Here is a 27,420-nt window from a genome sequence, read left to right as displayed (position 1 = left end):
AGCCGGAGTAAAAAGGAGCCACAGCATACTGAGCTAAACTTAGTGCCATGGCTGCATTACCTGCTGGCTTCAACACGATTAATTGAATTCACCTCCAGACTCTCTGAACATGGCAACGAGCTCTGCATAAGTGAGCGCAGCACATAGAGTCCCCAGGCAACACACAGCCCTGCACGTGGTTAGCACGTTCGCCTCACACCTCTAGGGTCGGGGTTCGATTCCCGCCTCCACCTTGTGTGTGTGGAGTTTGCATGTTCTCCCCGTGCCTCGGGGGTTTCCTCCGGGTACTCCGGTTTCCTCCCCCGGTCCAAAGACATGCATGGTAGGTTGATTGGCACCTCTGGAAAATTGTCCCTAGTGTGTGATTGTGTGAGTGAATGAGAGTGTGTGTGCCCTGCGATGGGTTGGCACTCCGTCCAGGGTGTATCCTGCCTTGATGCCCGATGACGCCTGAGATAGGCACAGGCTCCCCGTGACCCGAGGTAGTTCGGATAAGCGGTAGAAGATGAGTGATTAGCCAAATATAGTTGTAGTGTTTTGTTGGTGTTTTTACATAAAAAAATAAAATATCGACTCTGTAGCACTTTGTATAAAATGTAATTACATGTTTTGTTTTTTGAATCACTAACAACGTGGTTAATTAAATTTGATTTCAATTTGGTTTATGAAGCACTTTTAACTTTTACATATGTAGAAATCTGGATGTAGTTTTATGAACAAATATGAGCAACCTACATTATTTATTTTTAGAGACAAAGACATCCAGAATTGCTAAGAATTTGACATCTGGTGCCAAATTTAATGTAAAATAGAATGTAATGAAAATCTTGTAGAAATGCTCGCATACTGTATGTTCTGTTCCAGTCAGGAAATTGTTTGCAGAAACAGCCAAACTGCCCTCCTCATGTGTTCAAACTGTGTAAAGTCAAATCTGATGATAAAAAATGTGTATATGCAAAATCTGTTTGAAGTTTTCATATCCATCTAGTTCATCTTTTCTGTCCAGTCAAATTAAGTCAAGAAACAACGTTAAAGCTGAGGACTAAAAAGTAAGTTATCCAAACACGTAATGTACATGGTGGACAACCTAGTGCAAACAGTGCAAGACAAGGACAGTGCAAACAGTGCAATACAATACTCTACAGGACAGATACATAAAACAGCGCCGCCCAGTGTACAGTTGGTATGGACAACAAAGAAAAATATTCTTGTAAAAATATATACACATTTGATAGCAGTAGTTGGTAGCAGCATTAAAGAGAATTGAACTGCTGTTTTGCACAATACCTCATAATACAAGACCTCATATAACTGCTGCTATTATATAAAGTGTTTAGTCCAGTATTTCTGCACATGCAATAGTGTATATCTGCACTTCTTTTGTGTATTGTCTGTTGTGTAATGACACTGTCCTGCACTGTCTTCTTGTCTTGCACTGTTTGCACCACATTGCACAGTTGCACTTTATGTGGCTAGGACTACTTACTAAGTCCTTAGCCCTGTCTTCATGTGTCCTGATCCTGGAGAAACGTTTCATTGTGTACTGCAACAGCTATATATGGTTGAAATGACAATAAAATATTCTTGACTTGACTTGAATGTACAAAAACAGCATATAAAAAATGTTTATATTAGTGGTGCTGTAAATTTATGTATGTGTGTATGTGTGTATGTGTGTGTCAGTTCAGTTCACTGGAGCATGTACAGTGAGTAGAACAATGTAATCAATAACATAAAATAAACTAACATGGATAATCACATTGTGAAGTGGGAACTTACATCAGGGAGGTAATGGAGTTTATTTTTAACAAAGCTGGCAAAGCTGTCTTTATCAAGAAGGTTTTGTTTTTCTCTAAATGAAATGCTACTAATGAATTCTAGAAGATTCATCAGGCACCGACTCTACTGCTTGGTGTAAATGGGTACAGCCCAGAAGAAAGCTTAATAGTCTGAGGACTTCCTGTGATGCTTCTTGATCACCTCCACCTGAAGAACACCCTTCTAGCCAGACAATAATTCTGGTGTTGTCTATTGTACCTGAAAGGGAGGGAATTACCACATCTTCCAATGTAATTGGAATGCTGTCTCAATTTAGTTGTGTAGGTCTTCATATTCTACCTAATGAAAACAAGATAACAATAAGCTAAACGAAAGTCAAAAGAAAAGTATGCAACTTTTTCTATTTTTTATATTGATTTCACTCTGTGTGTTGTCTATTCAATCGTATGTCATTCCAGCTGCTCAAATTTGTTTGCTTCTATAAAAATTGAAATTTGAGATATTTTGTTTACATATGTTCATGTATGTCTAAAGAAGAGCAGGTGAAAAGTTCAAGCAAGTCTGTATTCTGGATTCTGTGAGACACAGAACAGGCTTTATCATAGATATTATAAACAAAATGATAAGGAAACGCTCAAGGACAATGAAATAATAAATTCTGAGCAATACAAACAAAATATTATAATTTACTCTGAAATTGTGGAAGACCTTGTACACAGAGAATTGCTGACTTTTAACCTAAAAATCACAGTTCCACACCAGAGTTTGTGGTAATTAATCATCTGTCACACTCCTAAATGGTAAAGCATTTACATTTTATATTTATCGACCTTGATCTATGATCTATCCCATTGGGATAACATGCAACAAAACATTCATTTACTTGTTATCTTCCAAATAAAGGTACTTTATCTTAAGATAAGAATTACCTCTGGACGCTTAAGCTCTTCAGTTACAGAGTTCAGGTTGTTCCAGCCATCGTAAGACCACAGACACTGATAGAAAGCCATTCCTATCACACCAACGCTTTGGCTTGTCCCCTCAAATGCATATTGAAGATTGCCAGTGTTGCCTTGAATAAGCAACACCACACCACCAATGGAAATAAAAAGCAGTGCAAGGAACTTAACTGCCATTAGGATTGTTGTGACAGCCATGGAAAATCGCACATTCAGGCAGTTCACAATGACCAAGAGTAAGAGGCCAACAGCAGCTACAGACTTCACCACCACAGCTGGAGGTGCACAGTCTTCATAGAAGGGTGCAACAGCATTCTGGGCAAAGCTGAGAGCCAGTCCAGTCATACTGGTTGGCCTCACAACCAGAACAGATGTGAAGGCAAATATAAAGGCCATCAGGTTGCCAGACGTGCGTATTATATAGATGTATTCACCTCCAGATTCACGGATCGTTGTTCCTAGCTCAGCGTACGCCAGTGATGCCAACATTGCCAACAGCCCACAGCAGGCCCAGATCACCAAGCTACCCCCAGGACTCCCGATGTTCAGCAGTACAGTCTGTGGGGACATGAATATTCCCGAGCCGATCATTACCCCTGCAATGAGGGACACTCCACCCATCAGTCCTACTTCTGACTTTAGCCGAAGTTTCCTTGATGTGCTGTCCATGTCTATATGTGTTTTATCTAATGGATACTTAGTGCATACTTTTCATAGACACTGCAATGTTTTATTTGCACTATGCCCCACCTACAATTAAGTCAGTTAATAATTACAGGCTTGTGGCCATTTAAACTCAACCCTCTCTTTAGTATTATCTACAGAGCAAGAGAAGCTATATTCATGTCAAACCATTCATTTGTGAATAGTATGCTGTATTGTTTACTGCATAGGAGTTCAGTATATAATGCTGGCCACTTATTTCCCTTGTTGCATTATATTTTCCCTTTTGAATTTAAAGTTAAAGTGTCATAAACTCTTTTCTGGCGGACACACACTTGTTATTGAATAACTAATCACTGACAAAACCCTTAATTTATTTTTAACAAGATAATCAAAGTAGCCTACTATTAAAACCTTCAAATGGTTAAACAGTAACAACTAACTGACAACTGAAAATGATTCACGACCATACTAAAAACAAATGGGCTAAGCTTCTTGAGGTATTACTAAAGGGAAGTTAGAGGCTGCCATCGTGTAAACTCAGTAAATCAGTCAGTGCAAACAACTGTGTTGCTAATCATCTTGAGGCCACAAGTAAAGCATTCTATCCTTCTTTCTGAATTTATAAAAGCATAGTATAGAAGTAGTGAGGACATACGATCCTATCCCAGACGTCTGAGTAATTTTGCCAGAGAGAACTACAACCAGTAATTAGGTACCTTGGCACAGACAAATAAGTATAGATTTATCTGGACATATGAGCTACCAGCAAGGTGAGGAAGGTACTATCCTTTATACTGTAGGTAATCTACTGTACTATCACATAACCCTGGCAGTTGATTTGTATACAATCATGATTACTCTTATAACTTACTGTCACAATTCTGTATCAAAAACATGGCAAAATATAACAAAATGGCCTGTTCTGAACTCCAGCTTATACTGCAGGGCCACCTGCCCATATTACCCATATGGCACTAGACTACCTCCAGCCTGTAAGGGAGCCATCTGTGATTATCGCTGTCTAGTGAGAAACAACTTCAACGGGACTCCTTCTGCTAGAAATGCCTTTTCCATTCAGATGGTGATTGTGTTCCCTTATTGAGACGAGGACACAATTCAGTCACAATTTCAGTAGGCCTTGGTCCAATTGAAGGCTGATGACCTATTTCAAAAATGCTAGCAATTTTATCAAACATTTAGGGGAATTCCTAATGCCACTGCCATCATCATCCAGATGGGCAGTAAAATTAGGACAGTGAGAAATGTTCCCAGCTGTAAGAAGCCACAATGCTAAACCATGTTGTTACGTCTGTGTGGCTGTGCCTGTGTTTTGCTTCCTTCTTTTGCTCTCCCGCGCTATCTCTCTCTTCAGGTCCATCTGCAGTTTCCCGTTGGTCCGTAGAACCGTCAATCTCCCGGCCTCAAAAGTGACGTCATGAGTCTCTGCTCCAATCACAATCATGCCGGTACTTTAAGAAACGCCACCGGAGGAGTGCAAGCGTCTCTGAACGTCTCCTTAAGTCTTGTTGTTACTTTGTCAGCTGAATGTTTGAGTCGGCGTACTGTGTGTCATACTCGTCTGTTTGTAGTGGGTGACTCGTTTTCCGGTTATAGGGGAAAAGTGGACAGGTAAGAGGTCGCGCGACATACATTGTGCACACGTAGGTTACCTTATTTTTGTATTAGACACACTAGATTAGGAGTGAGTGCCACCCCTTGTACGTTTTGGTTATGGGATAGTTTAGATAGGGCGTTTTACGCTGAAGATCTTTTGTTTCTACATTTTGATTTATTAGTTAGGCTATGGGAGTCCCATCAAATTAGTCAGTATTGTTTTGTTTTGTTACTTTGGTTCTTTTAGCACCACTCTTGTCCCTTTCCCCCTCCCCACACCTCTCATTTTGTTCATTGGTCTATATATATATATATATAGTGTACATAGTGTCACCTTCTTTATTATGTATAATATTTTCTTACACTGACAAAATGTAGAAACAAAAGATCTTCAGCATAAAACGCCCTATCTAAACTATCCCATAACCAAAACGTACAAGGGGTGGCACTCACTCCTAATCTCTCTCTGGACCTGAAGAGAGAGATAGCGCGGGAGAGCACAAGAAGGAAGCAAAACACAGGCACAGACACACAGACGTAACACATGTACTTAGGATATATATAAGAATATATACAGTACATGTGATAGTTACCTCAGGATGCTTAAGCTCTTCAGTGATTGAATTAAGAGTGCTCCAGCCATCATAGGCCCACAGACACTGGTAGAAAGCCATTCCAGTCACACCAATGCTGGAGCTGGTCCCCTGAAATGCATTCTGAAGATTTCCAGTGCCTCCTTGGATGAGCAAAATCACACCAATAATAGAAATAACTGCCAGTGCAAGGAACTTAACAACCATGAGGATTGTGGTGACAGCCATGGAGGAGCGCACATTCAGGAAGTTCACTATGGTCAAGAAGACAATTCCACATGCAGCTACAGACTTCACTACAAGGGCTGGGGGTTCACAGTCTTCATAGAAGGGTGCAACAGCATTGAGCGCAAAGCTAAGAGCCCCTCCACTTATACTGGTTGGCCTCACAAGCAGCACAGAGGTGAAAGCAAAGAGAAATGCCATCAAGTTGCTGGTAGTGCGCAGTATGTAGACGTATTCACCTCCAGATTCACGAATCACTGTTCCCAGTTCAGCATAGCTCAGTGATGCCAGCATTGCCAACAATCCAGAGCCAGCCCAGATCACCAAGCTAGCCCCAGGACTCCCAATGTCCAGCAGCACAGTCTGTGGGGACATAAAGATCCCAGAGCCGATCATGACCCCTGCAACAAGGGACACTCCTCCAATCAGTCCTACCTCTGACTTTAGCTGAAGTTTCCTAGCTGTGTTGTCCATGTCTATAACTCTACTAATGACTGACTTTTCCACTGTACTGTGGTAGTGTCTGCTGCCCTACCTACAGTACTGTCACATTTAAACTCAACCCACTATGCTGTATTGTTTACTGCATAGGAGTTCAGTACTTAATTCTGGCAACTCATTTAACTTTTTGTCTTAAATTTTTGTTTTCCCCCTTTGTTTTTTTTTTCCCTTTTAGTATTAAAAGTTAAAGTGTCATAAAGCCTTTTCTGGTGGACACGCGCTTGTTATTGAATAACTCATCACAGAAGACTGATGACCTATTAATGAAATGCTTGCAATTTTAGCAAGCATGTATGGGAATTCCTAAGGCCACTGCCATCATCATCCAAATGGGCAGTAAAATTAGGACAGTGCGCAATGTTTTACAGTTGTCAGAAGACACAACACTAAACCATGTACTTAGGAGCATACATGGTGGTGGCACTTTCTAGGGTCCTCCCTACAAGTGGAAGTAGGAAGTAGTGCTTATTTAAAGACTAAGGGAGTATCTCTTCTGCCAAAGGCAGTGTTATTAAACAAAACAGAACTCTTTGGCAGTAATCTGGTTTCTCATGTGTAGAAAAATTATTATTATTATTATTATTTTTTTTTTTGTTTAAAACTTCTCAATTACACAGGGCTCTTTCTTGAGGCCATCCTTTGCATACCATGTCTTTGGACCTCAGTTTGTGCACAGGGGCCTTCAGAGAAAACTAGTCAAAATCTTTCAAACTTACAGGAAGGTTATAACTCAAACAATCCCTCTTAAACCCCTGACTTCTGCCTATTAGCAAAAGTTTGACACCAATTGGTCATTAGAAGAGGTTTCTATTTGTCTTATTGAAATTCATAGTTGAAATTCACAGAGAAATTCTTTCTTTGCATATACCAACTTGCAAGGAAGCTAAAGAAATAACACATGATACAATGCCCCTGAAGAAGAGAAGGTTAAGGACTTTGCTCAAGGGCACAAGAGTGGCAGCTTTGTGGTGCTGTAGCTTGAACGGGGCTACTACCGCCCTACAGTAAATAATTTTGCCTTATTTTTTACACAGTTTTACATGAAACTGTAGAAATATCTTGTATAAAAATCCCAGAAGATCAGCATTTTTGGTAATACCAAAACCAGCCCAACTGGCACCATAACCATGATAAAATAACTGATAGCACATTTTTCCGCATTCTGATATTTGATGAACAGCTCTTAAGCTCTATCTGCATGGGTTTATGCACTGCACTGCTGCCACATAAATGGCTGACTGGATAGTTGTGTGAATGAGCAAGGCCTAATAAACTGCCCATTGCATGTATATACAGTATCGGCTGTTCTTCTTCAGGAGTTTCTTCAGTTCCAAGAAGTCCTTCAGTAGCTTTAACTTTCATTTTCTGAATGCAGGCTGGCACCTTAACCACCAGGATTTGCTGTCTTTAGAAAAGCAACAATATTTCCGTTAAAGCTTAGGACCTGCAGTGGATGAAGCATATCTTGAGGACCATAAAAGGCTTTACTATGACATGGCTATGCGATACCAGTATCTTGTAATGACAAATCTATCCAGAAGATGTCATCATATAACAAGGTTACAATTAAGAGGTTCAAAACGAACATGGTTAAAGGCATGAAATCCAGACTCCAGACTTTCACCTTTCACTTTTCTGTCACAATGAGCTGACAATCAGAAATGTAAAAAATGTAAAGCCAATTATAATTATAATACACAAATAAAAGCATCGTGATCCAATGACATCTTGACGATTTCATAAAGATTCTTTCATAAAGAGTTACTCCAAGTGATTTTGGGGCGTTTTCTCTTAAAATTAAAGAAAAGATCCCAGTAAAGATAAAAGTTATTCATAAATCATCTTAACCCTTAAAAGATCTCATAAGGTCAAAAAATGTTAGGAGAAGTGAAGAGGAATTTTAAGAGGCTTACTAGTTTCTTTATCAGAGGAGAAAATGTCTGAAATGTGAAGAGGAGGAAGAAATGTGTTGCATACAATATTTAATAATGATAGTGAGTTAATAAAATGTTTATATGACCCAGATGTTAGCACAATTAGCAACCGGTAAATTTGGCACAAGCAAAGAGTACATGGACAATATTTTCCCAAGGGCTACCATCAAGGTGTACACATCACTCCCCTGTATGCATGCGCCATCTTGACAGTTCATTTCTGGTAGTTGAATTGCTCTCAAAGAGACAAGATATGAGTAAGCCCAAGTGACATGGTGAAAACAGCTGCTCGTCCTCATACCACTTCGATTCCTGATATAACTGTCACAATGTTGTCTCAGCAGACAAAAACATTGCAAAGTTTGAGAACCTTCATGAATGGACTGCTCTCAAGTGACTGATGCACCTTAAACCAGATGCCAAACTGACAACCTCTCTAGCCTGTGGGTGAAGAATCCAAGGTGATTATTCCTCTCCAGTGGGGCATAATCGCAGTGGGACTCATTCTGCAAGAAATGTCTTTCACTGCCAGCAGGCTAATGATTGCATTCCGTCTACTGGGACAAAGACACATTTTATTCTGTGTAACTTGGAGTACAGTTGAAGGCTGATGACATATCAGTGAATTGTCTGCAGTTCTAGCAAGATTAGGGGAATATAGGTAGCAGCCTTGATGAACCTCATTGGCAAGCAGGATAATATTTATCTTAGTTTATCCAAATGCATGCTAGTGATCTACCTGTTCAGGGGGTCTCAACCATTTTCACTGTTAGTCTACATGTCACAGTGTAAGAGGGAATAATGGATGTGTAATGGCTGGCCTGCTTCTGGATGAGAGCAGGATTGATCTGGATTGATGCCACTTTGAAGGCTCCCTGCATGAGCACTGAGAAAGGTATACATTCGAATATGACTTACAGTTTTTTCACACCAAGAAATTTTAGAGAAGCCCAATATACCACCAAAATGAGAAGGAAGGAAAATGGTGCAGACACAGGGAAAATGTGAAACTTCACACAAAATGTGACCTAAACTCAAGATTGAACCAGGGACACTTTAGCTGTACTTTACTTGTTAAGTGTTAAGTTAGCCCCACTAAACTTTAAATGACCCCCAAAATGAGTCATGGGTGAATTTGTTACGCTTGTGTCTCTCAAAAGGCTTCTATTCTCAGATTATTATAAATCTGGTAAATTGAAAGGGTTTTAGCCAAACCTCATTAATGTAAATATGACTATAAATAATTTTAATAATTATGGTTAATATGATAAAAATGTTTCATTCATTCATTCATTCATTCATTCATTCATTCATTCTACCGCTTATCCGAACTATTCTCGGGTCACGGGGAGCCTGTGCCTATCTCAGGCGTCATTGGGCATTAAGGCAGGATACACCCTGGGACCGGAGTACCTGGAGGAAACCCCCGAAGCACAGGGAGAACATACAAACTCCACACACACAAGGCGGAGGCAGGAATAGAACCCCCAACCCTAAAGATGTGAGGCAAATGTGCTAACCACCAAGCCACCGTGCCCCCCAAGTTAAAATCAAATTTTATAAAATCTAGATTCTGTAGATGGAAAATTTATGAATAAAAATATCCTGCTATAAACAATGCATCACAGTGAGATGAAATTATTTTTGAATATTTCATATCTGAATGTGGGGGGGCACGGTGGCTTAGTGGTTAGCACGTTCGCCTCACACCTCCAAGGTTGGGGGTTCGATTCCCGCCTCCGCCTTGTGTGTGTGGAGTTTGCATGTTCTCCCCGTGCCTCAGTGGTTTCCTCTGGGCACTCCGGTTTCCTCCCCGGGTCCAAACACATGCATGGTAGGTTGATTGGCATCTCTGGAAAATTGTCCGTAGTGTGTGATTGCGTGAGTGAATGAGAGTGTGTGTGCCTTGCGATGGGTTTGCACTCCGTCCAGGGTGTATCCTGCCTTGATGCCCGATGTCGCCTGAGATAGGCACAGGCTCCCCGTGACCCGTGGTAGTTCGGATAAGCGGTAGAAAATGAATGAATGAATGAAAATACTAAAGGTTTACAGTAATAAAATTGTGTTTATAAGATTTAACCCCGGGGCAAAATGGCTGCTCTGTTTCTACGGCTACACGAATTCCTTCAAAGTATGGCAATCTCACGAGAGGTATGACAGACTTCCATGTTGGCTATGACCCACTATGACGCGCCATGACGCGCGGTGGATAAATGCGAGGACTGCATCCGGTTGCTGTGGCGGCTATTTACGTGTGTAAATAGCCGTGTGTATGGAGACGTGTGTGGGAGTTTCATTGATTTTTGTTGTCACAACAAACGCTGGCTGTGACATAACCACGTTCGCCTCACACCTCCAAGGTTGGGGGTTCGATTCCTGCCTCCGCCTTGTGTGTGTGGAGTTTGCATGTTCTCCCCGTGCCTCAGTGGTTTCCTCTGGGCACTCCGGTTTCCTCCCCGGGTCCAAACACATGCATGGTAGGTTGATTGGCATCTCTGGAAAATTGTCCGTAGTGTGTGATTGCGTGAGTGAATGAGAGTGTGTGTGTGCCTTGCGATGGGTTGGCACTCCGTCCAGGGTGTATCCTGCCTTGATGCCCGATGTCGCCTGAGATAGGCACAGGCTCCCCGTGACCCGTGGTAGTTCGGATAAGCGGTAGAAAATGAATGAATGAATGAAAATACTAAAGGTTTACAGTAATAAAATTGTGTTTATAAGATTTAACCCCGGGGCAAAATGGCTGCTCTGTTTCTACGGTTACACGAATTCCTTCAAAGTATGGCAATCTCGTGAGAGGTATGACAGACTTCCATGTTGGCTATGACCCACTATGACGCGCCATGACGCGCGGTGGATAAATGTGAGGACTGCATCCGGTTGCTGTGGCGGCTATTTACGTGTGTAAATAGCCGTGTGTATGGAGACGTGTGTGGGAGTTTCATTGATTTTTGTTGTCACAACAAACGCTGGCTGTGACATAACCAATGTAATTTATCATTATATTCCTGTCATCACAAACAAAATGTAAGCTTACAATGTAACGTAACATGAAATGTACTTCTTTGCAAGTAAATGCTTCAACTTTTGGAGTAATGTAAGTCTTACATTACTCCAAAAGTTGAACCATTTACTTGCAAAGAAGTACATTTCATGTTTCTCTCAATTTAAAGGGCTTGGTTTTTCTTTCGTGTTTTGGTTTGAGGTCATTTTGCACTCCTTGATTGTTATTTTTACATGTGATCATGTGGATATTAATTGAAAGCGCTGCCTTTTTATTTATAATTATAACACAAGTGTATTCGAAATCTGGAATATTATTTCTACTTTCAGGATGCAAATGGGATGTTGTAGCTCTGTAGTTAAGGTGTTGGACTACTGATCAGAAGGTTGTGAGTTTGAATCCCAGGTTCACCAAGCTGCTACTGCTGGGCCCCTGAGCAAGGCCCTTAACCGTCAGTTGTTTACATTGAAATAAGTCACAGAATGTAAGTCACTCTGGATAAGGGTGTCTGCTAAATGCCAGAAATGTAAATGTAAAAGCAAATATTCGGAATACAGTGTTTTTCATATAATTAAATAATAACACCAAAAACTCTAGCTACAAAAATGTATTGTAAATTATATTTTTGCAAACAAATTTGGCAATTTCTAGTGGTGCCATAAGACAACACAGCATATTATTGATATTTTAACAAACTCACAAAAACTAAAAATTCCCAAATGCAAAGACGGACTAAATGTTAACAACATTCAGAAAGCATTAGTTATAAAACTGTTACAAATTATTATAAGGCCCCAGAGCTTATCAGCACAAGAGGCTAAAAAGTCTGCCTGTCAGTCTGATGTGGGGTTTTATACATTTTTGTTAGCTGGCGCCACCTCCAGGAAGAGCTGCAGGAACACTGTGAGTTTGTCCAGCAGGTGTGGACACAGTCTGAAGTGAATGAACGGAAAATAAATTAAAGCTCCACTTAGGATGAAGAGGGTGACATATAGGTACTCGAGCTGAGGATCGTCAATAATAGGAGCTAAAACCAGAAACAAAGCCACCAGAATTACCAGGATGGGGATAAAAATTGGAACCTGAGAAAAACAAACACAAACAGTTTATTTCAATAATATTTCTGCTTTTGATTTTAATGATTCATGCATATTATACAGAATTAAGAAAATACTTTCACTCACACAGTCAGAGAAACTTTGTGTCTGTTAAAATAAGATTCTTATGAGATTATTTTTAAATAATAATCTGTAATAATAATAATAATAATAATAATAATAATAATAATAATAATAATAATAATAGTATTTAATCTGAAAAATACATGTGCCAAATTTATTGAAACCACAATGGATTCATTTATTATTGAAAAAAGTCTAATTTTATATTTGCTCTCAGTCCTATTTCATGTCCTATTTCACTGGGATTTAAATATGAGGTTGCGTACATGTAAAAATCCCATTGTCATGTATTCACATGAGAAACGCCAAAGGAAATTCAACATAAAAGTAACAGACAGCAGTTGACCTGTAATCAAGTAAAGGACATATAAATGCATGTGGTTAAACAAAACATTAAACATGATTTGGACCATAACAATCTGTTTGAAAATAACCGATAACTTTTGGATAGGTTTTGTAACTAAAGATCTGCACCTGTTTCTGTATAGTTCTAGGAGTGTGCTGCTGCCACATAACTGGCTGACTGAATAACTGCACTAATAAGATGAGAGTATATCATTTTTAACACATTCATTTTATATGAGATATGAGATATAACTCACCTTGTATGTACTTGGAAGGTCAGACCTTTTGATTTTTAGATAGAGTAGTCCAGATATTGTAACTCCATAGAAGAACCAGGATGTAAAGCTGAATGTCAGAGTAGAATTAAAGGAACAGGTGATAAACAAACTGACTATCGCATGCATAACCTATTTATGTATATATATATATATATATATATATATATATATATATATATATATATATATATATATATATATATATATAGATAGATAGATAGATAGATAGATAGATAGATAGATATAAATAAATAAATTAATAATAACTTGTAAAGCCGATGAAGCTCTAAATGTTATGTCATACCTAAGGAAGTTGATTATTCCCAGGAAGTCTCCAGGAATGAGCACAATGAAGGCAATGATGCTGGTAAACGTAAGAGCTGGAGAGGGTGTGAGGCGACGCACATGGGCCATAGACAGGATACTAGGCTGAAAGAGCAACAAATCACAAAGAAAGAAATCTCAGAACATATAACATCTTGGGTCATGTGTATTAAAGTTTTAATTTTTTTCATATTTACCAAGTGACCCTCTCGTGCAGCTACAAAGCAAATTCGTCCTCCACTGAAGAACGAACCGTTCAGCGTGCCAAAAGAAGATAATGCGGCTGCAATAGACATCACCCATCCCCAGCTGCCCAGCACCTTATTGCTGTTCTCAGAGAAAAGATGCTGAGGTCTTATTTATTTCTTTATTTATTTTTATAAAACCTACATTTAAATTTAGTGCTGTTCCATATTTGTTACATGCATCATCTTCCATGAATTCAAACTGTGGTGTCCTACCCCCATGTAACGGCTACAGCACTCGACGTCATCATCTCCCTAGGAGTCATTACAGCCAAATAACTGATATTGACCAGCAGGTAGAGGATCGTTACCATTGGGATGGCAATCATTAATGCTCGTGGGAGATTTACCTTACACAAATGGATATAGTATAAAATTCAATACAATTAATTGATGTTAATTACAAATTTCATTTACAAATAATCATTCATGGACCTCTAGATGTCCTACTAACTTGGATTTCTATTTCCTCTGGAGGATATCTTTGCTCTACACCTTTTCAACACCAACTGCCTTTACTCATCAACACCTATTAACTGAACTGATCTATCTATAGGGTTTGTATAAACTAGACAGCCAGTTACTATGGTCTGGAGAATCCTGCTAGTCAGGCAGAGGAAAAAACAGCAAGGCAGGTGATAAAGAAAAAAGCTAAATGTACTTTGTCTAAAATTATTTCAGACTAGATTGTAGTCAGTTTTATAATAACTGTTCACTACATTGGGAAATGTGTTTTTAAACTTTTCTTTTGCTTTAATAGAAACAGATTTTTTTTTTTTATCACTTTGATGGCAAAAGATCCCACTTGGTTAGATTGGAGTCAAATCAGTGGTGCATGCTGACTCAACTATAATGATCCAGTCTCATTTTCAGATGCTACTAAGGCCAGAGATCAATATCTAAATATCTGAATATTGAATAGGGCAGGTACATATAAAATTGAATTGGACTGTAAAGCATCGCAACCTTTTATTTATGTTCAGCAATAACTGAGTATGCTATATCAAATAGACATATGCTATGTAAACAAAGTGTTTATTAGCACAAAATCTCACACAAATGACCTCTGGCATTTTATTTTGCTGATATTTATAAATCTCATGAAAATAGATACAGATTTGTGTTTCCTCTAGAGAATATCTTGATTCTTTGTTGTAGAAGGATGTATATTTACCAACTGAATATACCATTTACACCAATTGAGTTATTAAAAAACATACATTGTGAACTATGTCAAATTATCATATCAACACAAAATCTCAAGCAACTTACCTCTGGCTTTTTCACCTCTTCAAGAACAATATTTAAATTAGCCCATCCAGCAAAAGACCAGAGTCCCTGATACAAAGCCATTCCAATGGTACTGATCCCCAAAGTTGTACCCTTAAAGGCAATGTCTGGATTTCCAAGGGTTTCCAGGCCATTTTGGGCCATAGTAAAGATTCCACCAATAACAATCACCATCAACCCCGCCACATTAGCCACTAGGAAGATAACCTGAATGGTCATGGCAAATCGAACATTCAGCATATTGATGGTCGCCACCACTAAAATGCACGCTGCTGCTAAACATTTCACCACCAATGTAGGTGGCATGCAGCCTGGATAAAAAGGAGCCACAGCATACTGAGCTAAACTCAAGGCTACAGCTGTAATACCTGTTGGTTTCACCACAATTGTGAACGTATATGCCACAAAGAATGCAGGTAAGGGTCCGTAGATTCTCAGGACGTAGATGAATTCACCTCCAGACTCTCTGAACATGGTACCGAGCTCTGCATAAGTGAGCGCAGCACATAGAGTCACCAGGCCACACACAGCCCAGATGATCAAGCTCGCTCCAGGGCTTCCAACATTGGACATCACAAACTGAGGGGACATGAAGATCCCCGATCCTATCATAGTGCCTGCGACCAGAGAGATCGCATTAATTAACCCTACCTCCCGCTTCAGCTTCAGGCCTTCATGCTTGTTGCTTGTCATGGTGCTGTGCTGCGAGTGAAAATGAGCTTAATACATCTTGCAGTAAAAGATCTGAAGCATGAGCAATAAAATACTAAGTACAAAGTATTACTGCATAAATATTAACATTTATGACAGCTTGATGTACGTTGCTATGCACAAGTCTCAGAACAGCCAAGAAAAGTATCAATTGGTGTGGAGAGTTTATCACAAATTTAACAACTTTCAAGGACTGAATTCTGATATCTGCTTACTGCAACACATGAACATTTCTGTTTATTTTTTGTGATGCAAAAATGTCTCCACATTTTCTTTCACTAAATTACAAAGACAATTTTTTTTAATCGTTCTAGGGACAAAGTCATCAAAGAAATGTATGTGTTAAACCTAAATCTCCATCTGGAGCTTTGTCAGGTTTTACAGTGTCAAATCAGCCAATTCAACCTCCGCCTCACTCCCAACACACTCAGATCTTTTTTGTTGTCACAGTGAAAACATTCCTAATAATAAAGTGTAGTTGATCTTGATGCCCATTTTAGAAGAAAGATGAACCTAGTTGTGTACCTGTACACTATTTATATCAGCCTTAATACAAATCGTGTCTTATTATTTATTTGTAACAAATGTCACACAAACAAAGAATTTGGTTTTGGTACCCAATGTATGTGAATGCCCAATTGGTGCCCAATTTATGTGAATCACACAGCTAACACAAGAATAGGAAAACTGCATTACAACCAGAGTTAATACCAGATTTGTAAAATATTTTGGAATCAGAATGATGAGAAAATAGCTGATTTAAAAGCAGAAACAAGGCAATTTAGCATTTTATTATGAGTATACGGGGCCCGGCCGGTCTCAGCCCGAAAGAGCGACGTGGGGCCGATCTCCTGTGGGCCCACCACCTACAGGAGAAACCGTAAGGGGCTGGTGCAATGTGGATTGGGTGGCAGTCGAAGGCGGGAGCCTAGGCGACCCAATCCCTGGACACGGAATCTGGCTCTAGGAACATGGAATGTCACCTCGCTGGGGGGGAAGGAGCCTGAGCTGGTGCGGGAGGTTGAGAGATACCGACTAGATATAGTTGGGCTCGCCTCCACGCACGGCTTGGGCTCTGGAACCCAACTCCTCGAGAGAGGCTGGGCTCTCTACTACTCTGGAGTTGCCCACGGTGAGAGGCGGCGGGCTGGTGTGGGCTTGCTCGTAGCCCCCCAGCTCAGCAGCCATGTGTTGGAGTTTACCCCGGTGAACGAGAGGGTCGTTTCCCTGCGCCTTCGGGTCGGGGAGAGGTCTCTCACTGTTATTTGTGCTTACAGGCCAAATGGCAGTGTAGAGTACCCGACCTTCTTGGCGTCTCTGGGAGGGGTGCTGGAAAGTGCTCCGACCGGGGACTCAGGCGTTCTACTGGGGGACTTCAACGCCCACGTGGGCAGCGACAGTGACAACTGGAGGGGCGTGATTGGGAGGAACGGCCCCCCCGACCTGAACCCGAGTGGTGTTCTGTTATTGGACTTCTGTGCTAGTCATAGTTTGTCCATAACGAACACCATGTTCAAGCATAAGGGTGTCCATCAGTACACATGGCATCAGGACACCCTAGGTCGGAGGTCGATGATCGACTTTGTGGTTGTTTCATCTGACCTCCGGCCGTATGTCTTGGACACTCGGGTAAAGAGAGGGGCGGAGCTGTCAACTGATCACCACCTGGTGGTGAGTTGGATCCGATGGCCGGGGAGGAAGTTGGACAGACTTGGCAGACCCAAACGTACTGTGAGGGTCCGCTGGGAATGTTTGGCAGAGTCTCCGGTCAGAGAGATCTTCAACTCTCACCTCCGGCAGAGCTTCAACCAGATCCTGAGGGAGGTTGGAGACATTGAGTCCGAGTGGACCATGTTCTCCACCTCTATTCTCGACGCGGCCGCGCGGAGCTGTGGTCGTAAGGTCTCCAGTGCCTGTCGCGGCGGCAATCCCCGAACCCGGTGGTGGACCCCGGAAGTAAGGGATGCCGTCAAGATGAAGAAGGAGTCCTATCGAGCCTGGTTGGCTCGGGGGACTCCGGAGGCAGCTGATAGGTACCGGAGGGCCAAGCGAGCTTCAGCCCGGGTGGTTGCAGAGGCAAAAACTCGGGTCTGGAAGGAGTTCGGTGAGGCCATGGAGAAGGACTATCGGTTGGCCTCGAAGAAATTCTGGCAAACCGTCCGGCGCCTCAGGAGAGGGAAGCAGTGCCCTGCTCACACTGTTTACAGTGGGAGTGGGAATCTGCTGACTTCGACTGGGGACATTCTCGGACGGTGGAAGGAGTACTTCGAGGATCTCCTCAACCCCACCGACATGTCTTCCACTGAGGAAGCAGAGGCAGAGGGCTCGGTTGGGGACTCGTCGATCCCCCAAGCTGAGGTCACTGAGGTGGTTGAGAAGCTCCTCAGTGGCAAGGCACCGGGGGTGGATGAGATCCACCCTGAGTACCTCAAGTCTCTGGATGTTGTGGGGCTGTCTTGGTTGACACGCCTCTGCAACATCGCGTGGCGGTTGGGGACAGTGCCTCTGGACTGGCCGACTGGGGTGGTGGTCCCTCTGTTTAAGAAGGGGGACCGGAGGGTGTGTTCCAACTACAGGGGGATCACACTCCTCAGCCTCCCCGGAAAAGTCTATGCCAGGGTACTGGAGAGGAGAATTCGGCCGATAGTCGAACCTCGGATTCAGGAGGAACAATGCGGGTTTCGTCCCGGTCGTGGAACACTGGACCATCTCTATACCCTCACCAGGTTGCTGGAGGGTTCATGGGAGTTTGCCCAACCAGTCCACATGTGCTTTGTGGATCTGGAGAAGGCATTCGACTGTGTCCCTCGTGGTGATCTGTGGGGGGTGATCTGGGAGTATGGGGTCCGGGGCCCTCTGCTAAGGGCTGTCCGGTCCCTATATGACCGGAGCAGGAGTTTGGTTCGCATTGCCGGCAGTAAGTCAGACTTGTTCCCGGTGCATGTTGGACTCCGGCAGGGCTGCCCTTTGTCACCGGTCCTGTTCATTATTTATATGGACAGGATTTCTAGGCGCAGTCGGGGGCCGGAGGGAGTCCAGTTTGGGGACCACGGGATTTCGTCTCTGCTTTTTGCAGATGATGTTGTCCTGTTGGCTTCTTCAAATCAGGACCTTCAGCGTGCACTGGGATGGTTTGCAGCCGAGTGTGAAGCGGCGGGGATGAGAATCAGCACCTCCAAGTCCGAGGCCATGGTTCTCAGCCGGAAAAGGGTGGCTTGCCCCCTTCAGGTTGGTGGAAAGCTCCTGCCTCAAGTGGAGGAGTTTAAGTATCTTGGGGTCTTGTTCACGAGTGAGGGAAGGATGGAGCGGGAGATTGACAGGCGGATCGGTGTATCTTCTGCAGTGATGCGGTCGATATACCGGTCTGTTGTGGTAAAGAAAGAGCTGAGCCGCAAGGCGAAGCTCTCTATTTACCAGTCGATCTATGTTCCTACCCTCACCTATGGTCATGAGCTTTGGGTCATGACCGAAAGGATAAGATCCCGGTTACAGGCGGCCGAAATGAGTTTCCTCCGCAAGGTGGCTGGGCGCTCCCTTAGAGATAGGGTGAGGAGCTCGGTCACTCGGGAGGAGCTCAGAGTAGAGCCGCTGCTCCTCCACATCGAGAGGAGTCAGCTGAGGTGGCTCGGGTATCTGTTCCGGATGCCTCCTGGACGCCTCCCTGGGGAGGTGTTCCGGGCATGTCCAACCGGGAGGAGGCCCCGGGGAAGACCTAGGACACGCTGGAGGGACTATGTCTTTCGGCTGGCCTGGGAACGCCTCGGTATTCCCCCGGAGGAGCTGGAGGAAGTGTCTGGGGAGAGGGAAGTCTGGGTGTCCCTGCTCAGACTGCTGCCCCCGCAACCCGGCCCCGGATAAGCGGTAGAAGATGGATGGATGGATGGATTATCAGTTATATCATTTTTTGCTTTTAGCAGTATTGTCTATTGGAAGTTTTATTCTACTTTCCTTCTTATTCTAATTGTGTACTAACACAAGGATATGAAATGTTTGGAGCACTAAATATGAATTTGGTATTTTTTCTTTTGTTAATTAAACTGAAAAGAATGTAATAAAAGATTAAGAATAATTACAGTTGTGAAAGATGACAGCATGTTTAGATACGTGTAAGGAATTATTTCTCTATCGTCTGCCGCCTGGACAGGATTCAAAACTGTAAGGAATTATTTCCCTCTCATCTGCCGCTTGGACAGGATTTCTGAGCCCCTCTTCCTCTGCTCGGTTTCTGGTTCTCCGGCGAGTACTCGGGGTAGTCTCAATGAAACACGCCAGTCAGCCTTTCAAAGAGAAGTCCCAAACTTTATTATGTCAAACCTGAATATATTGAGGAAGGACATAATGTGTGTGTGTGCGGAGCTTAATGCTAGTATCGGCAGAAGATACTTTGACCGTTATCATGAAGCAGGAAACCTCCCAGAGCAGTATCATGTTTTTCATAGCTTCTTTCATACAAAGCGGAGCAGATGTGCTAGGTAGAGGAGGTTATGCTAAGGTCAAGGTATCTGTGTGTGTGTATGAGAGAGAGAGAATGTGTGTGTATGTGATTGTGTGTAAGAAAAGAACATTGTGTTTTGCACAGAAATTCTGCAACATTATTAGAAAAGATGAAGTATTTCATACAATCATTCTCACAATACGCATACATTTATTTACCTTATTTACCTTAATTAAAATGATGTGTTGCAAAAATGTTTATTTGGACTCTAAATGCTCAACACCCATAGTATTCTGGTAATAAAATCATGACATGCTCTTTTAAGGACCCAGATAAAAAACTCCAAGCCTGATGTGGCGTTTTATACATTTTTCTCAGCTGGTGCAACCTCCAGGAAGAGCTGCAGGAACACTGTGAGTTTGTCCAGCAGGTGTGGACACAGTTTGAAGTGAATTAATGGAATATACATTAAAACTCCACTTAGGATGAAGAGGGTGACATACAGGTACTCGATCTGAGGATTGTCAATGATCCGAGCTAGAACCAGGAACACAGACACCAGCAGACCCAGGATAGGAATAATAATGTGTACCTGAGATGATCATATTAAACACAGAATGAGAAAATCATATCACACATACACATGTTATATTTACCTGCTGTATACAAGCCAAAATGGTTGACAACCCTAACTAAAGCTTTAAAGAAATGTGAACAAAGTACACATTGCGCTCAGCCCCCAGGAATGATGACTGTGTCCTGTTTAACTGTTATATAGTATGTATATATAAAATTGGTTTATTTACAAAATTTACATAATGGATTTAGAAATAGTTAAGCTGTTAAAATGCATTAAAAACAATTATGGCAATAACAAATCATTTTACGTGTGTAGTTGCTGATTAAATATTAACATTTAAAACAGCTTTTTGTATGTTATAGTGCAGAAGTCTGAGACCAGCCAAAGAAAATGATGGTAATGTATCTGTATAGTTAGTAGCAGAGGGGTGGGGCTGGGTTAAGGGAGATGAGCTCTCTCTCTCATGTGGTTAAGGTGAATTGGAGCTGAGTTACACTGCTATAATTTGTCGGAAATTTAAACCATAACCATTTAAGGGTATTTAAATAAATGAAATAATGTAATGTAAAAATACATTGTCAAATATTCTGAAAGAATGTTTAGCCCAGTAAAGTAAAGATTTGTTTATTTAGCTCATTTAAAGGTCTGTATCATTTCTTGGCAGAAAAAAACAGATAAGATATATGATATTTTATTTCTTAAAGCTAACAAATATTACTGAAAAAATTTTATGTATTTCAGAAGTCCTAGATGTACTCTTTTGTCAACATTTATGAAAAATAAGAAACATGTAATGTTGAATTTGCTGAAAGATAGTTTTGGGCTCTTTAATGATCTTTAATGAACCAACTTATAACATATCTAAGGAAAAAACAATTTAGGCTGTAACTGACTGACAATTTTGGTAAAACATTTCTTTGGGAACATTTGGAGACACTGCAAAAAATTTAATAGTAATCTTTGTGCCACAATGCCTTTGGAAACTGCTAACAAAAACATTGCAAAAATAAAAAAGAAAAAACAATTTAGGCTGTAACTGACTGACAAATTTGGTAAAACATTTCTTTGGGAACATTTAGAAACAAATATTGACCTTCCTCCAAGAGTGACGTGACGTTTTATACATTTTTCTCAGCTGCAGCAACCTCCAGGAAGAGCTGCAGGAACACTGTGAGTTTGTCCAGCAGGTGTGGACACAGTTTGAAGTGAATCATTCATTCATTCATTCATCTTCTACTGCTTATCCGAACTACCTCGGGTCACGGGGAGCCTGTGCCTATCTCAGGCGTCATAGGGCATCAAGGCAGGATACACCCTGGACGGAGTTGAAGTGAATCAATGGAATATAAATCAAAGCACCACTTAGAGTGAAGAGGGTGACATATAGGTACTCGAGCTGAGGATTGTCAATGATCGGAGCTAGAACCAGTAACACAGCTGCCAGCAGCACCAGGATAGGAATAATAATGGGTACCTGAGATGATCATATTAAACACAGAATTCGAAAGAGCTAAAGAAAGTAATACTTTTTTTTTGATAAATGTAAACTTGTGTCATGGTGCAGAGTGTGCACATATTTTTTTGCAATTTAAGCACATAAACTCTTCATTTTTACATCCATAATAGTTTAATAATCTCACCGTGTATGCACGAGGAAGATCAGGAAATTTTATTTTTAGATAGAGTAACCCTGCTATCGTAACTCCATAGAAGAACCAGGCTGTAAAGCTGAAGATCAAATGGGTTGGAATTAGCATTAAAACTAGTTTTCACACACAAAACCTGAAAGAACTAAATATAGTCATAGTGCAGGTGCCTCCAACTGATGGAGTCTAGCTAAATGATTTCAGAGATAATTCTTATTATGTTAATCACATAATATATGTATACAGTTTAACCTGTAATGTTATTGGAAAAAATGTTGTAAAAAAAAAAATCACATAATTTGAAACACACCCTATTTGCACTCTCTGTGTGAATAATAATGATGTATTGAGCTTGTTGCAGATTAAATGTTACAGACCTGAAAAAGTTGACTATACCCTGAAAATCTCCAGGAATGAGTACAATGAGGGAGATGATGGTGGTGAAGATGAGAGCTGGAGAAGGAGTGAGACGCTGCACATGAGCCATGGCTAGGATGTTAGGCTAAAACAGCAAAAAAAAAAATAAATCGTATTATTGCTTTATTTTCTTTTTCTTTTTTTTACAATATAAACAGTTATTTGGAAATCTATTATTGTAGAACAATATTTTAAGAGTGAGTACTACATTATTAACAAATTATCATTAAATGAGTCACCTGAAAGAACATGCTGTTGCAGTTAAAATGAAGAAGGCAAAATACAGTAATAGTTGTTCTTGTTTTCCTTACCATATGACCCTCTCGGGCAGCGACAAAACAAACTCGTCCTCCGCTAAAAAAGGATCTGAGCGCAGCACATAGAGTCACCAGGCCACACACAGCCCAGATGATCAAGCTTGCTCCATGGCTTCCAACATTAGACATCACAAACTGAGGAGACATGAAGATCCCTGAACCTATCATAGTGCCTGCGACCAGAGAGATTGCACTAATTAACCCTACCTCCCGCTTCAGCTTCAATCATTTATACTCTCTTCTCTTTATGATACAAGTGAGAATGAGCTTATCAAAGTTTGCAATGAAAGGAGGAAAAAAGGTAATAAGACTCTTAAGTCCAATGTAATTCTGCTTAAATATTAACATGCTTGGAAAAACATTCTATAAACAAAAGCATTACGGCAATAAAAGCAACCAGATAGTCAGTTCACTGTGAACATTTAAAGAACATTTGTTTCTCATTATCATTGTATTTAGTTATTCCATATATATTAACTACCATCACATATAATTCAAATAATAATTTAAAAAACCTGATTAGCCAAATATAGTTGTAGTGTTTTGTTGGTGTTTTTACATAAAAAAATAAAATATCGACTCTGTAGCACTTTGTATAAAATGTAATTACATGTTTTGTTTTTTGAATCACTAACAACGTGATTAATTCAATTTGATTTCAATTCGGTTTATAAAGCACTTTTAACTTTTACGTATGTAGAAATCTGGATGTAGTTTTATGAACAAATATGAGCAACCTACATTATTTATTTTTAGAGACAAAGACATCCAGAATTGCTAAGAATTTGACATCTGGTGCCAAATTTAATGCTTAGAATGTAATGAAAATCTTGTAGAAATGCTCGCATATGTTCTGTTCCAGTCAGGAAATTGTTTGCAGAAACAGCCAAACTGCCCTCCTCATGTGTTCAAACTGTGTAAAGTCAAATCTGATGATAAAAAATGTGTCTATGCAAAATCTGTTTGAAGTTTTCATACTGTATCCATCTAGTTCATCTTTTCTGTCCAGTCAAATTAAGTCAAGAAACAATGTTAAAGCTGAGGACTAAAAAGTAAGTTATCCAAACACGTAATGTACATGGTGGGCAACCTAGTGCAAACAGTGCAAGACAAGGACAGTGCAAACAGTGCAATACAATACTCTACAGGACAGATACATAAAACAGCGCCGCCCAGTGTACAGTTGGTATGGACAACAAAGAAAAATATTCTTGTAAACCTATATACACATTTGATAGCAGTAGTTGGTAGCAGCATTAAAGAGAATTGAACTGCTGTTTTGCACAATACATTACAAGACCTCATATAACTGCTGCTATTATATAAAGTGTTTAGTCCAGTATTTCTGCACATGCAATAGTGTATATCTGCACTTCTTTTGTGTGTTGTCTTTTGTGTAATGACACTGTCCTGCACTGTCTTTTTGTTCTGCACTGTTTGCACCACGTTGCACAGTTGCACTTTATGTGGCTAGGACTACTTACTAAGTCCTTAGCCCTGTCTTCATGTGTCCTGATCCTGGAGAAACGTTTCATTGTGTATTGCAACAGCTATATATGGTTGAAATGACAATAAAATATTCTTGACTTGACTTGAATGTACAAAAAGAGCATTTAAAAAATGTTTATATTAGTGGTGCTGTAGGTTTATGTATGTGTGTATGTGTGTATGAACAATGTAATCAATAACATAAAATAAACTAACATGGATAATCACATTGTGAAGTGGGAACTTACATCAGGGAGGTAATGGAGTTTATTTTTAACAAAGCTGGCAAAGCTGTCTTTATCAAGAAGGTTTTTTTTATCTAGATTTTGTTTTTCTCTAAATGAGATGCTACTAATGTATTCTAGAAGATTCATCAGGCACCGACTCTATTGCTTGGTGTAAATGGGTACAGCCCAGAAGAAAGCTTAATAGTCTGAGGACTTCCTGTGATGCTTCTTGATCACCTCCACCTGAAGAACACCCTTCTAGCCAGACAATAATTCTGGTGTTGTCTATTGTACCTGAAAGGGAGGGAATTACCACATCTTCCCATGTAATTGGAATGCTGTCTCAATTTAGTTGTATAGTTCGCACCCTACTTGGTAGGTCTCCATATTCTACCTAATGAAAACAAGATAACAATAAGCTAAACGAAAGTCAAAAGTAAAGTATGCAACTTTTTCTATTTTTTATATTGATTTCACTCTGTGTGTTGTCTATTCAATCGTATGTCATTCCAGCTGCTCAAATTTGTTTGCTTCTATAAAAATTGAAATTTAGGATATTTTGTTTACATATGTTCATGTATGTCTAAAGAAGAGCTGGTGAAAAGTTCAAGCAAGTCTGTATGCTGCATTCTGTGAGACACAGAACAGGCTTTATCATAGACATTATAACCAAAATGATAAAGAAACGCTCAAGGACAATGAAATAATAAATTCTGAGCAATACAAACGAAATATTATAATTTACTCTGAAATTGTGGAAGACCTTGTACACAGAGAATTGCTGACTTTTAACCTAAAAATCACAGTTCCACACCAGAGTTTGTGGTAATTAATCATCTGTCACACTCCTAAATGGTAAAGCATTTACATTTTATATTTATCGACCTTGATCTATGATCTATCCCATTGGGATAACATGCAACAAAACATTCATTTACTTGTTATCTTCCAAATAAAGGTACTTTATCTTAAGATAAGAATTACCTCTGGACGCTTAAGTTCTTCAGTTACAGAGTTCAGGTTGTTCCAGCCATCGTAAGACCACAGACACTGATAGAAAGCCATTCCTATCACACCAACGCTTTGGCTTGTCCCCTCAAATGCATTTTGAAGATTGCCAGTGTTGCCTTGAATAAGCAACACCACACCACCAATGGAAATAACAAGCAGTGCAAGGAACTTAACTGCCATTAGGATTGTTATGTCAGCCATGGAAAATCGCACATTCAGGCAGTTTACAATGACCAAGAGTAAGAGGCCAACAGCAGCTACTGTACAGACTTCACCACCACAGCTGGAGGTGCACAGTCTTCATAGAAGGGTGCAACAGCATTCTGGGCAAAGCTGAGAGCCAGTCCAGTCATACTGGTTGGCCTCACAACCAGAACAGATGTGAAGGCAAATATAAAGGCCATCAGGTTGCCAGACGTGCGTATTATATAGATGTATTCACCTCCAGATTCACGGATCGTTGTTCCTAGCTCAGCGTACGCCAGTGATGCCAACATTGCCAACAGCCCACAGCAGGCCCAGATCACCAAGCTACCCCCAGGACTCCCGATGTTCAGCAGTACAGTCTGTGGAGACATGAATATTCCCGAGCCGATCATTACCCCTGCAATGAGGGACACTCCACCCATCAGTCCTACTTCTGACTTTAGCCGAAGTTTCCTTGATGTGCTGTCCATGTCTATATGTGTTTTATCTAATGGATACTTAGTGCATACTTTTCATAGACACTGCAATGTTTTATTTGCACTATGCCCCACCTGCAATTAAGTCAGTTAATAATTACAGGCTTGTGGCCATTTAAACTCAACCCTCTCTTTAGTATTCTCAACAGAGCAAGAGAAGCTATATTCATGTCAAACCATTCATTTGTGCGTAATGTTTTTCTCCTTTCGTCATAGCTTTGTGTTCAAGTTCTTGCTTTTTGAGCAGCTCATGAGCAAAAAAGAGGGCTTAACTTTAATGAGGCATCCATTGAATTTAAACTATTACAATTGTATTTTACTTGATAAGGTTACAGTGTTTACAGTAACTTCTAAGCCTGATCAAGACTGAGAAAATAGTGAAAACATTAAACAGTGTTAACTACACTTGTTATTTACAACTAAAACTAAAATAATGCCATATATAACAAAATAGTAAAGTAAATACTTTGCATTGTACTGTTCCTCAGTTTTTTTCAATATAAAACTACTTAGAATTAATTTATTTATTCGGTTTATATTGAGGCTGACACTCAGAATCTGTCATCTAAAAACTTATTAAAAACACGCTTACTCCTTATAGTCTTGCTATATAGCAAATTTAATCATGGAAATTTACTCATGTGCTATCAAGCCTATATCGATGCATACATATATGTAGCATAGAATTGGGATTCAAGGACAAAAGGAGGTCTTAATATAACATGGTAGGCAACAAAGAAGGAATTAACTTCATGCTAATATAATCACATACCAGTCCAGAATATGTCATATTATAGCTAGTTTTCCCATCAGCCTTCTAAAGTCATCAAGTGTCTGGGAACATATTGCAAAGCCAAGGAATTTCTGGCAATCCAGACTGACTTTAAGATGATTGTTGCAATGAGTTGCTACAATGAGCAGCACTCATTTAAATAAAGCCATTTCTAATAATGGACCACTTTAAAAGTTA

General features: G+C 40.4%; 2 protein-coding genes and 1 pseudogene across 3 annotated transcripts in view; all 3 read right to left on the bottom strand.

The window, feature by feature from the left end:
• LOC132852236 (b(0,+)-type amino acid transporter 1-like) overlaps window positions 1-27,420 on the bottom strand; it is a 36,419-nt gene that overhangs the window by 2,256 nt on the left and 6,743 nt on the right. The window contains exon 1 of one of the 2 annotated variants that reach the window (XM_060879317.1): window positions 2,709-3,451. The exons of the other annotated variant lie outside the window; for it this stretch is intronic. Within the exon in view, the coding sequence (XP_060735300.1) occupies window positions 2,709-3,407 (699 nt within the window). The 5' untranslated portion in view covers window positions 3,408-3,451. Of the gene's footprint in view, window positions 1-2,708; window positions 3,452-27,420 lie in introns of those variants that run through there. 2 annotated transcript variants of the gene reach the window in all.
• Window positions 11,752-16,285, bottom strand: LOC132852117 (b(0,+)-type amino acid transporter 1-like). The gene is made up of 6 exons (XM_060879162.1): window positions 14,918-16,285; window positions 13,862-13,995; window positions 13,598-13,727; window positions 13,381-13,505; window positions 13,056-13,143; window positions 11,752-12,354 (listed from the first exon to the last, which is right to left on the bottom strand). Exons 1-6 carry the CDS (start codon window positions 15,626-15,628, stop codon window positions 12,124-12,126), a joined length of 1,419 nt encoding a protein of 472 aa, XP_060735145.1. The 5' UTR covers window positions 15,629-16,285; the 3' UTR covers window positions 11,752-12,123.
• On the bottom strand, window positions 19,183-26,484 carry LOC132852237 (b(0,+)-type amino acid transporter 1-like; annotated as a pseudogene).

Source organism: Tachysurus vachellii, chromosome 10 (genome assembly GCF_030014155.1).
Source record: "Tachysurus vachellii isolate PV-2020 chromosome 10, HZAU_Pvac_v1, whole genome shotgun sequence".
In the NCBI taxonomy this organism is placed as follows: Eukaryota; Metazoa; Chordata; class Actinopteri; order Siluriformes; family Bagridae; genus Tachysurus; species Tachysurus vachellii.
Note: the sequence above shows the minus strand (reverse complement) of the source record. Positions and strands in the feature narration are given on the sequence as shown.